The following is a 13,772-nucleotide window of genomic DNA, read 5'->3' as shown; positions in this document are numbered from 1 at the left end:
CCTGGTTGAGAGTTAAAGACTGATTTGTCTAAAGAAGCTCAGGGAACTGCCTGGGACTCTTCTGTGGAAAGTGGATGTGTTGCCAGTCCCCTGCCCCTGTGTTTTCTTCATTCTACTCACAGATTTAATTACAATGGTTTCAAATGCATAAAAATACAGTTAAACACCAACCTGTTAACATTAACTGACAAATATAGGAAACAGTGGGACTCTGGGCACGTGCTAGTTCTCATTTGATTCTGAGTGTCAAGAAATATCCCTGACACATAATGTGGGGTTTTTTTGGCTTCTTTGCTCATCTCAAATTATTCAGGCTTTAGCACTGTTGTCAGATGTGATGTATAGCAGAATATCTTACTGCATTTCAGATTTTGATGTCTCAACAAAGTTAACCAGCCAAAAGGATTTTTTTCCTCTCTAGAAGTGAAAAAAATATGAAGAATAAGGAATGCTTCACAGTTTAGGCTTTCTAGGTTTGCCATAACAAGTAAAGGTAAATGCAAAGTGGAGATGGAATGGAATGGACTCTGTGACTAGCCCTTACTTGCTGGATGTGGGATGGTTTCTGGAGGGTAATGTATTTTTCATTTTAGATGCCACAAGATAAGAATGGAGATCTTTCTAGGGATCACTTAGAGGTGATACACAGAATACTGGTACAGATGCTGATATGGCTGTGGGACCTACTTCTCCATGTGGGAGGGAAAGGTCTGTGCTGGTAAAACCATGTCAATGTGAACTTTATTCAAGAGCCATTTCTCCAACTGATAAGAACATAGGGCTAAGGGGTACCTGGCTGAACGTGGCAACTATGATTTTGTTAGTCTCAGAGGAGCGCTCCTGATTTTACTTTTGAGCAAGTACAGAGAATCTGACTGAACATACTCAAGTAGGTAGAAAAGATGCAAGAGGCTGAAATTGAAGTTAAGCATTGTGCTTTAAAACAGAGTTCAATATGCCAGCAATGATAGGGGTGGGATATTTTGCTCACTTCAGAGCTGCAGACCTCAGTCCCTTCAAGAAACATCAGCAGTCCCAGGAAGTGAACCATTTGGAGAAGCCAGTTCTAGTGCAGCAAGCAGCACTGGAACATCATGAACTCTGGCAACAACTCTTGAACCACGACATTATTGGTTGTTGTTGCATTTCTCCTAATGGCACCTGCTGGTAACAGCAAATCCTGTTTCATTTCATACACAGAATGAGGTATTATGGTCCTTGAACAGTATAATAAACCACAAGAGGCGTCCTGCACAGCCTGAAAACCCCCTGCTGGTTTGACACTTAAGTCACTTTTTAGATCAATTTCAAACCTGTTGAATTTAACCTAGTTAATACTTTATTTGGGTCCAGCAATCTTCACGGTAAGCACTGATGTCTGTTTCATTCAGTGTTCAGAACAGAATTGCATTTCTCTTTTTTAACCTTGTCAGATTTTGTTTCATAACATTCCTGCTATGTAAATGAGAAATTTTGTTATTCTGTTCAATAACATTTCCCATGTATATAAAGAGTAATGTGAACAAAGATATTTGCTTTGTGATTGAAGGGTACATGGAGGGGAATCTTTACCATCTGCCACTACTAAATTAGTTTTCAAGGGAGAATATAAATCCCTCTTATTGGAAGCTATTTTGATCAGCTCTAATAGTAATATTTTATGTAGGATTTCTCTTCCAAAGCCCAATAGAATTTACAAGTAAATTCATCTAATTCTTTGGCAAGAGAAACATCTGTCTCAGACATTATGAGGATTGAAGCTCTAAGAGTTTTTTAGAAATCTCATATTCATCTTGTAGTATTTGTCTGGTGCATGTAATCTTAATATACCAATTGCAGCAGTAAATATTTTGCTATAACCAGACACTGAAGTCCAAAAGAAACCTGTTTAGCTGCAGCTAATGAAAATGTAATGCTTGAGGATCTTACAATGATTGTGTTCTGCAGCACCAACCTGAGTTTTAAAGAATTTTTAACCAATAAGACTTGGACTCTGCAACTTTGATGGAATGAAAAAGCCTCAAGCTTTCAACACCTGCCATAGAAATTCAATAAGGCCCCTAATAAATGGGTCAGTTTCAACAAACAATTAACTTAACAACTTCATCTGGAGGGCTTAGAGGCCCTGATCATAAGAGGTAACTTGAGAGCAGACTCATGTTATATAGTGTAGTTAATGTTTGCTTTAGAAAACCAGGGCTTTTAAGATTTAATATTTCATGTGCTCCAGATTACATCAAATTGGCATATGGTGCACAACAAAGCCTTCAACCCCTGTATAGATCAAACAGAAAATTTATATTAATCTTCTAAGCTGCTTGGGGATTTCTTAAGTACAAGGAAAATATAGAATTCACAGGAATTCATAAGTTTATAAAATTAATTTTGTGGGCAATTTGGCTAAAATTTTTCCTCATATTTTGATTATGCCTTTAAAATTCACACTCTTACAAATATGGAGATTTTATGTGCAAGTACTGAGTATTCGCAGAGCAGTGTTGCTGGACTGCACCACATACACGAGAGGAATGTTTTGAGCTGTTTTTTCATCCTCTTTTGAAAACATTTAATAGAAATTATGTCTCTGAGCATTCATAGTTCAATGTGTTTAATGTAACTCTGTGTTGACATGAAAAAAAGTACAAAATTTAATTGCACTTTTCCCTGCCTTACTTTACACATTTCATCCTAAACTCTCCAGTTTTTTTGCTGTCAGTTGCTACCCCTGCACCCAGTCTCTCTCGCTCACCCCTTTTCCTTTCGTTGCAGTACACCTTTAATCATCCTCCCCATGCCAGATGTGTTGCTTACATGTGCTCTGTCCTTGGGCTGTGCACCTGAACTTTGTCCCATGTGTTGTATTGGAGCAGTAGAAGGAATCCTGGACAAGGATCTGTACTTCCCTAGGGCTGTCCTTATCCGGTATCTGTCATCAGCATCCTGCATCCAGTGCCTGAGCACGTACTCTAACTAATGGCGTGGGCTTTATTGGCCCATGGGCAATTACTTGCATCTATCATCATCTCAAATGAGCTTTTTTAGGTAAAATCCATTTTCTGGCTTCCTTTGTGAACACTGTTTGCAGAGAAAGGAGTATTCAGATTTGTGAGTATGATGCCTAGTAATCAGAAATACCTAAGCTGCGTCACAGTGCAGGAACACCCAGTTTAAAATCCAGTTCTCATTTTATTTAGTGGCCTGGAGTTCAAAAGTGGATTGTTCAGTGTGTGTTCATTAGAGACTGATTGATTGCTTAACTCTATGAACGTGAGTTTGGGGGTGAGGAAGGCAGAAGGAGAGGAATTTGCATTTCCCAAGACTTAGGGTGTCTGAACCACTTTCCACTTTGGAGTTAGGCTGTAGTATTTAATTATCATACATTTCCCCATCTATTTTTGTTGTGTAATAAGAAGTGTCATTTTCTCCTGATCAAAGACATTGGCAAATGCTGGGATACATCCAGAGCCATGCACATTATGAACTGGTTCTGTGGTGGCCACTGGGTACTTACGAAGTGAATATGGGGCGATTATCCTGGCGAGTTGTTGCCTCTGCAGCCAAGGGTGGTTAAAGCATCCTCTGTCATAGTTAGATGGCCAACACCTGCATTTCCATCTTGAAAACTTGCTTCTTCTTAATAGCAAGTGTATCTATAGAGGCTGAGCTTGTGGTAGAAAGAAGGAAGCTGGATTTTGTGCTTATTACAAAACTGGAACTTGGCAAGATGTCTGGAAGGTAAGTTGTAAATGGATCTGCAAGCCAGCTTGGCCTGTTGTGAAGGTTTTAACATCATTTGATGATGATATCCTAGATGAAATGCTAATAGGTCTGGAAGCAAATTTAAGTGACCTTCTGCTTTGCTTTGGGAGTAATATCCATACATGCAAATCAAGCAGTTTCCTGAAACTATGTAATTAGACACTGACAAGTGTTCTACTCAAATCAGCTTCCATGTTTCAAAGTTCCTTGAAGTGCCCAGCCCCATGGTGGTGCGCCTCAGAGGATTATTCATATCTGGTTCCACAACAACAGAATAAATAGTATTTAGAAGCAAATCAATATTTGCTATCTCCAATTTTGCTGTTGAACATGGAGGCTCTTAGGGATTGGCTTCCTGCAGGTGATGCAAACAGTAGTGACCTTTGAGGAGATTTGGGAGGGGGAGAAATGGCATTAGCAAATGCTTGTGGAATTTCTAGACTGATGGGGAAGGAAATAGTGCCACACAGGAAAGCAGCAGAACTCCCTTGTGCATTAGTAGCTTAACCTTGAGTTTTGCCCAAGTGGTTTTTGAACTAACTTCTTTTTATTCTTTGAGAAATTAGTTGCCTTTGCCATAAGATTTTATGAAGCAGTATATCTTTGTGAATACTGAATACTAACTAGGGTGCAGTTCCTGGGGCTGAGCCAATTCTGCCAAGTTCTGCTGTCCTCTAGGAGACAGCTGTGGGGCAGAGAACTGTGTGGGTTATGCAATAGGGAACACCCAATCCTAACAGTACACCTTTTTCTTCTCCAGTGGCTTTTTTCCCTCTAAATTATTGCAGTTAATGCCTGTCAGTGCCCTACCCATGCACTTTGATACAAACACTGTATGTCTTACACCCTCCTGTGAAAGCATCTTGTAGTTGGGCTTACTGGAAGAGTGTGGAAGACCCAGCTTCTGTGAGCAGTCAGAATTTGTCTCTATAATTTTTCTCTTATATCAAGGTCTGAGCTGAGCTGAATCAAAAAGGCAATTCCTGAATTTTTACCTTCCAGCATTACATCTTTCAATTCAACCCTCATAGCAGACATCCTTCTTTTCCAGTATAGGTTTTGTTTACAGGCCAGCCATATGGTGGGTGTAATTATTATTTTATAATAGTGTTATTGCTCTCTAGCTGCCCAGTAAACACAGTGCAGTTTTAGTAAACTATACACATAAGTATAGGAACTTTGGACTTGAATTATTTTCTTCACTTTCATATAATATTAGGTGTGAAGGAGAAAAAAAGATTCCATTTAATTTATAGAAACTGCATAAAGTTTATAGAGTCTCTACAATGGTCTTAAACGAAAGGATTGTGGAGAGGAGGGGCTGCACTGAAACTGGGAGGTCCACAATGCTGGAGCAGAATAGCAGTTAAAGGCACACACCAGTAAATACCTGTGCTGAACTTTTCCCATTAAATCTGCCATCGAACATATGGACTGCATTAGGGGTTTGTGTGCCTTAGGGATTTTATAAACACATTTCCTCTCCTTTCCTCTTCCCCTTCCAGTTGCTGTTGCTTTAGAATTTTACAGAATCAAGCAGTGCCCATTCTGGGGTCATCAGTCTTCCTGGAAAGAAGCTGTTTGCCATAGAGACAAATTCACCTCAGAAACCTGTCTGTGTATGCAAGTGCTTTCCTCAATGTGCCTTTTTTTAATGTTTGGTGTGTGAGCTTCCCAAAGCAGTAATACCAGCTTGGCTCACCCATCCTTTGAGGCATATGTGCAGCTCCTAATTTGCATCATGGCAGAATTTCTGCAGCAAAATTAGGAGCCAGTGTGTGCTCAGTTTTATGGATGATCTGTAAATAAACACAGCTCTCTTTTGCATCCTTATTTACACTGAAAGTGAAGGTTGCCAAAGTGACTGGTGAAAAATATGACAAGAAACCAAGCCTCTGATGAGACCAGAAAACACTTCATTTGCTTCTGTGAACCTTTCTGTGTTTCCTTTTTGATTTTGGTTGACATTGGAAATCTGTATATTCAGCCCATTTGATAAGGTCTCCTTTTTCTTTTCTGAAGCCTGGCACTGGTGCCCATCCAAACATTCCTCAGCATTTCAGACAAGTTTAATGGGTGGCCCTGCTGCCTACTGCTAGCTCTTCTGCCCATTCTGTACACCTGTATTTGAACAGAAAGAAGTGTATCTGGGAACAGTTCTGGCTTAACCTCCTCCCACTGTCAAAGGTTAATTTTAACAGCTCGATTGTCGAAGTTACACCCTGGGTGACACACAGCACTTCTGCTGCTCAGCCGTGGCTGTGGGAGTGAGTGCATGGAAACCCAGTTCTGAAGCTGAGGTGCTGAAGAAAGCGAAGCCCAATAAATATGTGACACATCTCTCAGTTTATTGTACTTTGAGATTTGTAGGTGGTAAATGCTGTGGGTGTTTTTTACAGACACTCCGGAGTCCTAATATAATTTACAGTTTCATTTGGAGAGAGCTGTTTCAAATCTTTGCACGTTCTTCTAAGATATTTTAAAAGAAAAGCCAACAGCAATAATTAGTTTGGCATTTTCTATGTTTTCTAAAGCACTTAAAGGGTAATGACTTTTTTTAACCAGTCTTGGAGAAAATCAGGTTTTATGGAATAAGACTACTTAAAAGGCCTGAATGGACCTCAGTGACAGATGTACTTCATGCTGAAAAGATCTATTCCACTATCAAAATAAGGAAAACAGTTATACATATGATTAGAGGCTGCTGACCCTTTGATTCAAATGATCAAAAAGAACAATATTAAAATTTGATTTACAGAAGCTACTGCTTGGCCTGTAATCAGTCTGACCAATAAAAGCAACCCAGGCTTTTTTAGAATGTGATTTCCCAGTAGATAGGTTAGCTGTTTTTGTAGGGCTGAAGAAACACAAAATGGTTTTAAAATATATTTGATATGCTCTATGAGTAAATTGAAATACTAGCATATAACTAGTTTTAATGGGTTTTGTTCATAAATTGCCAGATTTCCTTAATTCAAGTGAAACTTGGTAACCATTTGGGAATAATTGTCTTTAAAGTGAAATATTGCTTTGACAGTCTACTTCATTTATATGAAGTATATGGTTTACTCTTTTATATTAGAAGGTAAATGAAAGCTGGTCAGTAATATGATTCCCCTTACACTCTTGCCATAGTTCACTATGGAAATGGATTCAGGAAATGGCAGATGTGATTAAAAACTCCTCAGCTGGCCCAAGAGCTGTTTGTGCAGCACAGTTCTGGCCAGTACAAGCACTCCTAGTCGTATTGCAATATAAATAAAATGATTCTTCAGCCTGGGGACTTGGAATTTTGATTCTAAATGCACTAGTTAGGAGCTGGGAAGATGGGATTTCATGAGGCTTTTCCATTCATAAGAATGAAGACAAAGTTGCTGTGTTGCTCCTGTTGCCTTGTGCATGCAAATACATTGGAATCCACACCAGCCCAAGTTGCATGAGGGTGTCAGAGCAATAATCCTGTAAACTGGCATAGAAGCGTCAAGCTCAGAGAGTGACAACATTGGAGAGCTGTGCACAGCACGTAAATGTTCACCTCACAGGAGCTGAACACTGAAGATTGCAAAACTAAGAAATTCATTCCTCCTGCCTTTTAAATGGATCTACAAATGTCTAGCTCATGTCTGGTCAAAGAAATTGAATAAAACACTGGACATTATATCTCCTGATTGAGAATATATTTGTTTTATTCACCAAGTTCTCATGAATTCTAACTCTTCTGTGCATCAGTTTCTGAAATTTACTCCCAGTTTTCCCTCTTCTGGAAAGTTAAGTTCTGTTTTTTGTCTCTGATATTTCTAGTTGAACGCGAAAATGTGCAGAAGAGGACCTTTACCAGATGGATAAACCTGCACTTGGGAAAGGTAAGACTGACAAACAGTCCTGATATTGTGATACAAGGACATAGCCATGGACAGATTGCAGTTAACTCCTCTGAAGTAGTTAAATTTTGGAAACAAAGTTGACATCTCTGCACGTTTTGGGGAGAATGAGTAGAAGCTCAAAGCCTGTTTCTGGATTAATTAAACTTCATTTCCAGGCACAATGAAGGCTGGCTTTATCATCTCAGGTGCATTTAAATCATTAATGCCATTGCCTGTTATCATGAGGGTAGAATTTTCCCATAGAATGCACCCACTTAAAATCCAATATGGTTGAGGCTCTGAGATGATGATGTCTGTGTTCTTCCCTGAACTGGAAGTTTGAACATCTAAGGAATCGTGGCTAAAGAAAGCTGTTCTTCAGAACCTGTCTTCATCCCAGATCTGAAGATGGAAAACAGTAATTCCTTGTCAGTCATGTTATTGGGGGCAATGTGATGGGATATCCACATATCCACTTACATCAGAGAGCTAATGTTTAGACATCATATCTTTAAGTTGTAATTGTTTCTTAATGACACCACAGTATGGCTCTTAAATCTAAGATACTGTTCTTATTGATAGTAGATAAGTACTACCTCTCCTGAGTAGTTTGTCGTGCAGAGAATTTTTTTTTTGGTGTTGAGGTTGAAAAGAGAAAAAAAATTCCTGATATTACTGAGACAGCAGCAATGCTTAGTGCAGGATCTAGGAATGAGACCAGCTTCCTGATCTCCTCAGACTGGTGACTGAGCTTCACAATGCTATAGTATGTGCAGTTAAATACAAAAAGTACAGAGTGGGATTAAGTTTGGGCTGATTCTCAGTTTAGTAGCTCTTGAGAAGTGATTGCATTCCAGACACAGTAAAGTAAAGTGGTTTTAGAAGAAAAGCATCACATATATAGTTGCTTAAGTCCACTACTCTGCAGTGAGTGTTTTTGAAGGCATAAAGGGATCCTCTTAAATCTCACTGGAAAATCAGAATAAGGCTAGTTGGAAATGTTTTGACTAGGAATTGCTCCCAAGGGCCTCTCAGAACGAAGACAGTGTTACACGATGCCTTCGTGAATCGGGCTCTAGGGCTTTAAACTAACTGCAGGTTTGGAACTTGTTGGAAAGGGTTGTCAAATATGTGACTGCAAAGAAGGTCTTTGATTTACTGAAGGAAAAAGCCCGAAAAAGGCTAAAAGGGTGCTGTTAATCTGGTGTGCCAGCCATATGAAGTCTTAGAACCTTTGTGGGCAGGTCAGCTTTCTCTGAGTGCATACAATTTTTTTTTCCCTCTATGATTCAACAAATAAAAATGCTTTTCTGGGGAAAGGGTGAAAGCCTTTTGCTTAATTAATGTATTTCCTGGAAGTGGCATAATAAACATAACCATGTAAACAATGACAGCTTCACTGAAGCTGTCTCTAATTTCAGGTGATTCCCTGAGGAGACTCACTGGAAAGGTGTCTTCTGCCTTTATCCTCAAAGAGGCACTTCTTACAGAATGGCTTCTTTCTTTAGGAGGCAGCAATGAAGTCTTCTTGTACTTCTTCAGGAAACTTTTGGTGTGATCGTAATTGGGTCATCTCTTGAGAGGATCTGGCTCTGCTGATCATGGGATAATTTGGAATAGTCTGAATTTCTGAGCTCTGTTTGTTCTTGCTTTAAGTACTGGAAAAATAGAAAGTGTTTGGGTTTTAGTCTTTCAGATAAGTTATTTAATTTTGAAAGGAAAGATACTTTGCTTTCTTTCATGGAGCATTGTTTAGTCTCTTGGCTAGATTAAAGACCAGTAATGAAAATGTGTGGTCCCAGTTTGCCAGGAGCAGTGCTCAATGGAACAGAAGTGTATTGCCCAACCAAAGATGAAAAGATTGGGCTCTTTAGGGACACGTGAGTGAGTGGCACCTGAGCAGACTGCAATTGCTGCAGCTGGGACTACCCCTAAGGCCTGAGCTGACTTGGCTGTGTGCCTTGAAGTGCACACACCTACCAACACTGCAGTGAAGTGAGGAGATGGTTCCCTTTGGAGGAGTTTGCTGAGAAAAGAGACACGATGCAAGAAGTTGCTTTCTAAAGTACTTAGAAAATGCTGGGAGACAGAATGGCACCTCCAGAAGCCTTTCACATGAGAAAGGGCATTGTGGCTGGCTGGATCGTGGGCTTATTTCTGCACAAAGTGCTATTTGCTTCTGCTGGACCTGTCTAATCTGAGGGATCAGCACCCAACCCCTGGGTGGTTGTTTTTCAGGCAGAGTATTTAGGGTTAGATTCTGTTATGGGAAATCTGGAATAAGTCCTTGTCTGATTTCAGTTTTAGCTCCAACATTCATAGGACAGAATTGCCACGGATGTGAAGAACAATCAGCTCTTTCTTACAGCAGGATATGATTTACTTCTTGTATCTGACATGTAAAATTCTCCTTCCATCTCTCTGAAATTATGATGATTTATCAAAAAGCAATGTTTTAAAAACTGCCTGGTTTCTTTTCTTCACAGTGCAAGCCTCCTTTGAAAGTGAAAGACTTGTTCATTGATATACAAGATGGCAAAATCTTGATGGCACTCCTGGAAGTCCTGTCAGGACAAAAGCTGGTATGTACAGAGAGGGGGAAACCTGCATACCTAGGAGCTTGGTATGTTACAAACAACAGTGCCTGGATATCCAAGGAATAAGGGTGAATTTGGGCCCATGTCTTGCATAATGTAGTAAGAATTTCAGCAGCTTTGCTGTAATTTCCTTAGGTTACAGGTGGGTGGCCTGAGCTATAATGTAGATTTCAAGGAAATATGACAATGAGGTGTAAATGGTGGGTGATCAGTGTTGATGTTCCTATCCCTGAGGGTTTTTAAGGCTTTAATACTTTAATGCTCACACATTCCATTTGGAGATTACCCAAGTTATGTTACCAAGAAAACACATATTTGCTGTATCAGTTTTTTAATCCCTAAGTTCTGTTTCTATTTTGTCTAAGATCATTATGGCACTCAGTAGCTCTTCTGATGCCTGCTGTAGGCCTGAGTTTCATTCATTGATTAGATGAATCAATGAATTAAATTCATTGATTTAGATCATATTAGTAAGAATAATGATACATGAGTTTCATTCTGGTATCCTGACTCAGGTTTCATTAGTCTTACTAATATGGTCTAAATCAGCAGGGCAAAGCTTTACTAATCAGAAACTTCTCTCCTCCCTTCTTTGTAAGAGCTGTGTAAAGTTCCACATACCAGAAATGGAACACCCAATGCAAATATAAATGCCCAGTTGATTTTAATGTTTTCTTTCTCCATCGGTCTTGTCATCAGAGCTCTCCTATGTGTGGCTACCACACCTGGGTAAGAGGAGCAGCTGTCTCACCACTGCAGATGCACCTGGTGATGCTCTGTAGTGACTGACCACCTGCATACCCTGCAGCAGGATTGCCCCCTGAATGTGTGCTCACACATTCAGAGTCAAAAATATTTTTTAATATTCTTGAAGGTTGGCAGAGCTGCAGCAGAAGTAGCAGTTTCTCTATGTGCATTCACATAGATTGCATCAAGGGCCAGGCTTGAAATCAATTGAAGGGGGAGATACATCATGGTAAACCCTAGGCTATGCTTTCACAGGTCAGGGGGGAGTTGAGAGAAAGGGGTAAAGTCAGCTGGCTGCATTTCTTGTTAGCTGTTTCTGCACATATGGGATAAAAACAGTGTGCCAAAGTGGAATTGCAGGGAGACAGGCATGCAAAATCTTTAATTTCTGCCTAAGTGAAGGCTTTTGCCTCCCACCTGCCTGTGCCTGCTATTAAAATTGCTCATGCTTCTTAATTAGGATAATTTCATTTAATTCAAGACAAAAAAAAATATTTTATTATGAATTTTCAGGCAAACCTGATGCTGTTACTGAACATGGCTGGGGTGTGATTACATAAATAATCAATGTGGCAGGTCCAAGAGAGTGGTAACATCTGGGGAGCAGGAAAGCTGGTTGCTCACCCTGTTTTGCTACAATCATGTAGTTGAAGCATTCCACTGCTCACAAAAGATGGCAATAATTTTCCATAGATAGATTTCCTTAGCTTTATTTTGCCTCAGTGCTTGTCGTGTTTTAATCTTTGTATGATGTGGAGAATGATTCCATCAGTTTTAAAAACAGTGTGGCAATTCTTTTTTCTAGATGCACGAATACAAATCTTCAACCCATCGCATTTTTCGTTTGAACAACATCGCCAAAGCACTTAAGTTCTTGGAGGACAGTAATGTGAGTATTTTTAAAGACCTGTCTTCATATTTTTTCTTGATGTATGCTGCAGGCTGTGATTGTTGCCAATCTGATATGCTGCATATATGCAAGAGGAGTGTACTGCTCAAAAGGCTGTGACTTACCTTAGCAGCAAGGCTGAAAAGCCACATAAAAATGCACAACAAGAACACCTACAGAGTCTAAAGCAAGGATTATTTGCTCATTTTATATGTTAAAGTTCAATGGGATTAAAGGATCAGGAACCCAATATTAAAAGAAAATAAAAAGAAATGCAAGTAATTTTTATGATCTGGGTCTTAGGGGCATTACTTCAGTTACACTGACGGTGTATGACTTTCTTTTCTCAGAAATACTTTCATTTATAGAAATCATGTATTTATCTGTTAAACTGATTGCTGCAGCAGCTGTTCATGAGTCAAAAGCAAGAGAGAGTGAAACTGGGAACATGATATAAATGCATAATTGCAGGAATCAAAGCCTTACAGGGACATAACTTCCCTCAGTTTTGAGTCAGTTTTGTACTACCACAGCATCACTTCCTACAGTTGTAAGTGACCAAGTGTGATCAGACCCTGTAGCTGGAAATCATTCATTCCTATGATTTCTCCTGTGATGGGTTTATTCCAAGCCCTGGGGAAGTGGCCTGCGTGTTGTGGAGAGTAATGGGGCCAAGAGAAGGCCCAGCCATTTAACAATTCATATACATGGTATCCTTAGATCCCCCAGAAGGAGTAAACAGATATTGGGCTACTTCCTATGAAGGATTCAAGCAAGGTTAAACTTTATGGCTGAGGAGGGATCAGTGTGTGTGCAAAACTCTGCCTTGTTTGGGATGCTCCAACAGCAACTGGTGTCCCTTTGCTGCTTCCCTGCACTGAGCTTAGCTCCTGCTCCAGCAGCAGTGCTTGTCATGCAGGAGAGTTGCTGCAAACCCCAGTGCAGGAATGAGCATGATATGAGGTCTCAGCACATCTCTTGTGACTTTGTAGGTGTGGGAGGTTTAACATCCTTTGCCTTTTTCCCCAGGAGAGGATGTGAAAGGTCAAGAAGTTTTCCAGTAACTTCCAGGTGTTCCAGCCTCCCTATGGAAACTCCATCAGTAGGGGCTGATCTGGCCCTAAATGTCTACACGTCCTGCTGTAGAACTGCTAAGAAATATTTTACATATTCCCATATTTCTTAACACTTTCCCAGTTGATGCTTTTTACCCAAATCCAGCTAAGGCCCACTGGCAGATGAGATTATTTCTCTCTGTTGGTAGCAGCACTTGGCAGAGCTGCAGCTGAAGCATACCTGGTTGCCAGGACCTCACCAAGTCCTCAATCAGCAAGGCCAGGGAGGAGGAACCTTGAATGCAGGTGGCTTTTTAATTAGTAGTGCTAAAAACTACTTTCCTCTGGATTTCCTGTTCCCTTAAAAGTAAGCAGTCAAGATCTTCTAGCTGAGTATCTCTTCTGGGCTGGGTGACAAACATAAGCAGCAGTAAGAGGACAGAGCTCACACTAAACAGTGAAATGATAAATGTGACTTGCTCCCCATTTTGGAGAAACTGTTATTCAAATGGACTAAGTCCTAAAGGTTTTCCCATGCCAAATACCTTGAAGCTAGCAAGAAATCTGATCCTTGAAATATGACAACTAGAGGTGTCTTCTTGCTAAGACTGAAAATGTTGTGCAAACCACTGGATAAAAAGTTATTTTGCTTTCCTTCTTTCAGCTTAACCAAACCGGTTAGTGAAGGGCGGTGATGAAAGTGTTGGCAAAATGCCTTGGCAGCCAAGAGCTTCAGGGCTAGCCATTAAACCCCAGTGGGTGGAACCCGACAGTGTCTGTGGAGCTGGGGCAGCAGGGTAGAGCCCTGCTGAGTGATTCACCGTGTCCGGGACTTCTCCGAGATAAATGGGCTGCTGGGTGC

General features: G+C 40.3%; 1 protein-coding gene across 2 annotated transcripts in view; it reads left to right on the top strand.

The window, feature by feature from the left end:
- CLMN (calmin) overlaps positions 1-13,772 on the top strand; it is a 73,659-nt gene that overhangs the window by 42,689 nt on the left and 17,198 nt on the right. For both annotated transcript variants that reach the window (XM_059850247.1, XM_059850246.1), the window contains exons 2-4: positions 7,561-7,622; positions 10,109-10,204; positions 11,772-11,855. In XM_059850247.1, coding sequence (XP_059706230.1) covers positions 7,561-7,622; positions 10,109-10,204; positions 11,772-11,855 — 242 coding nt within the window. The remainder of the gene's footprint in view (positions 1-7,560; positions 7,623-10,108; positions 10,205-11,771; positions 11,856-13,772) is intronic.

This window comes from Haemorhous mexicanus, chromosome 6 (genome assembly GCF_027477595.1).
Source record: "Haemorhous mexicanus isolate bHaeMex1 chromosome 6, bHaeMex1.pri, whole genome shotgun sequence".
In the NCBI taxonomy this organism is placed as follows: Eukaryota; Metazoa; Chordata; class Aves; order Passeriformes; family Fringillidae; genus Haemorhous; species Haemorhous mexicanus.
This window is presented reverse-complemented; position numbering and strand designations above follow the sequence as displayed.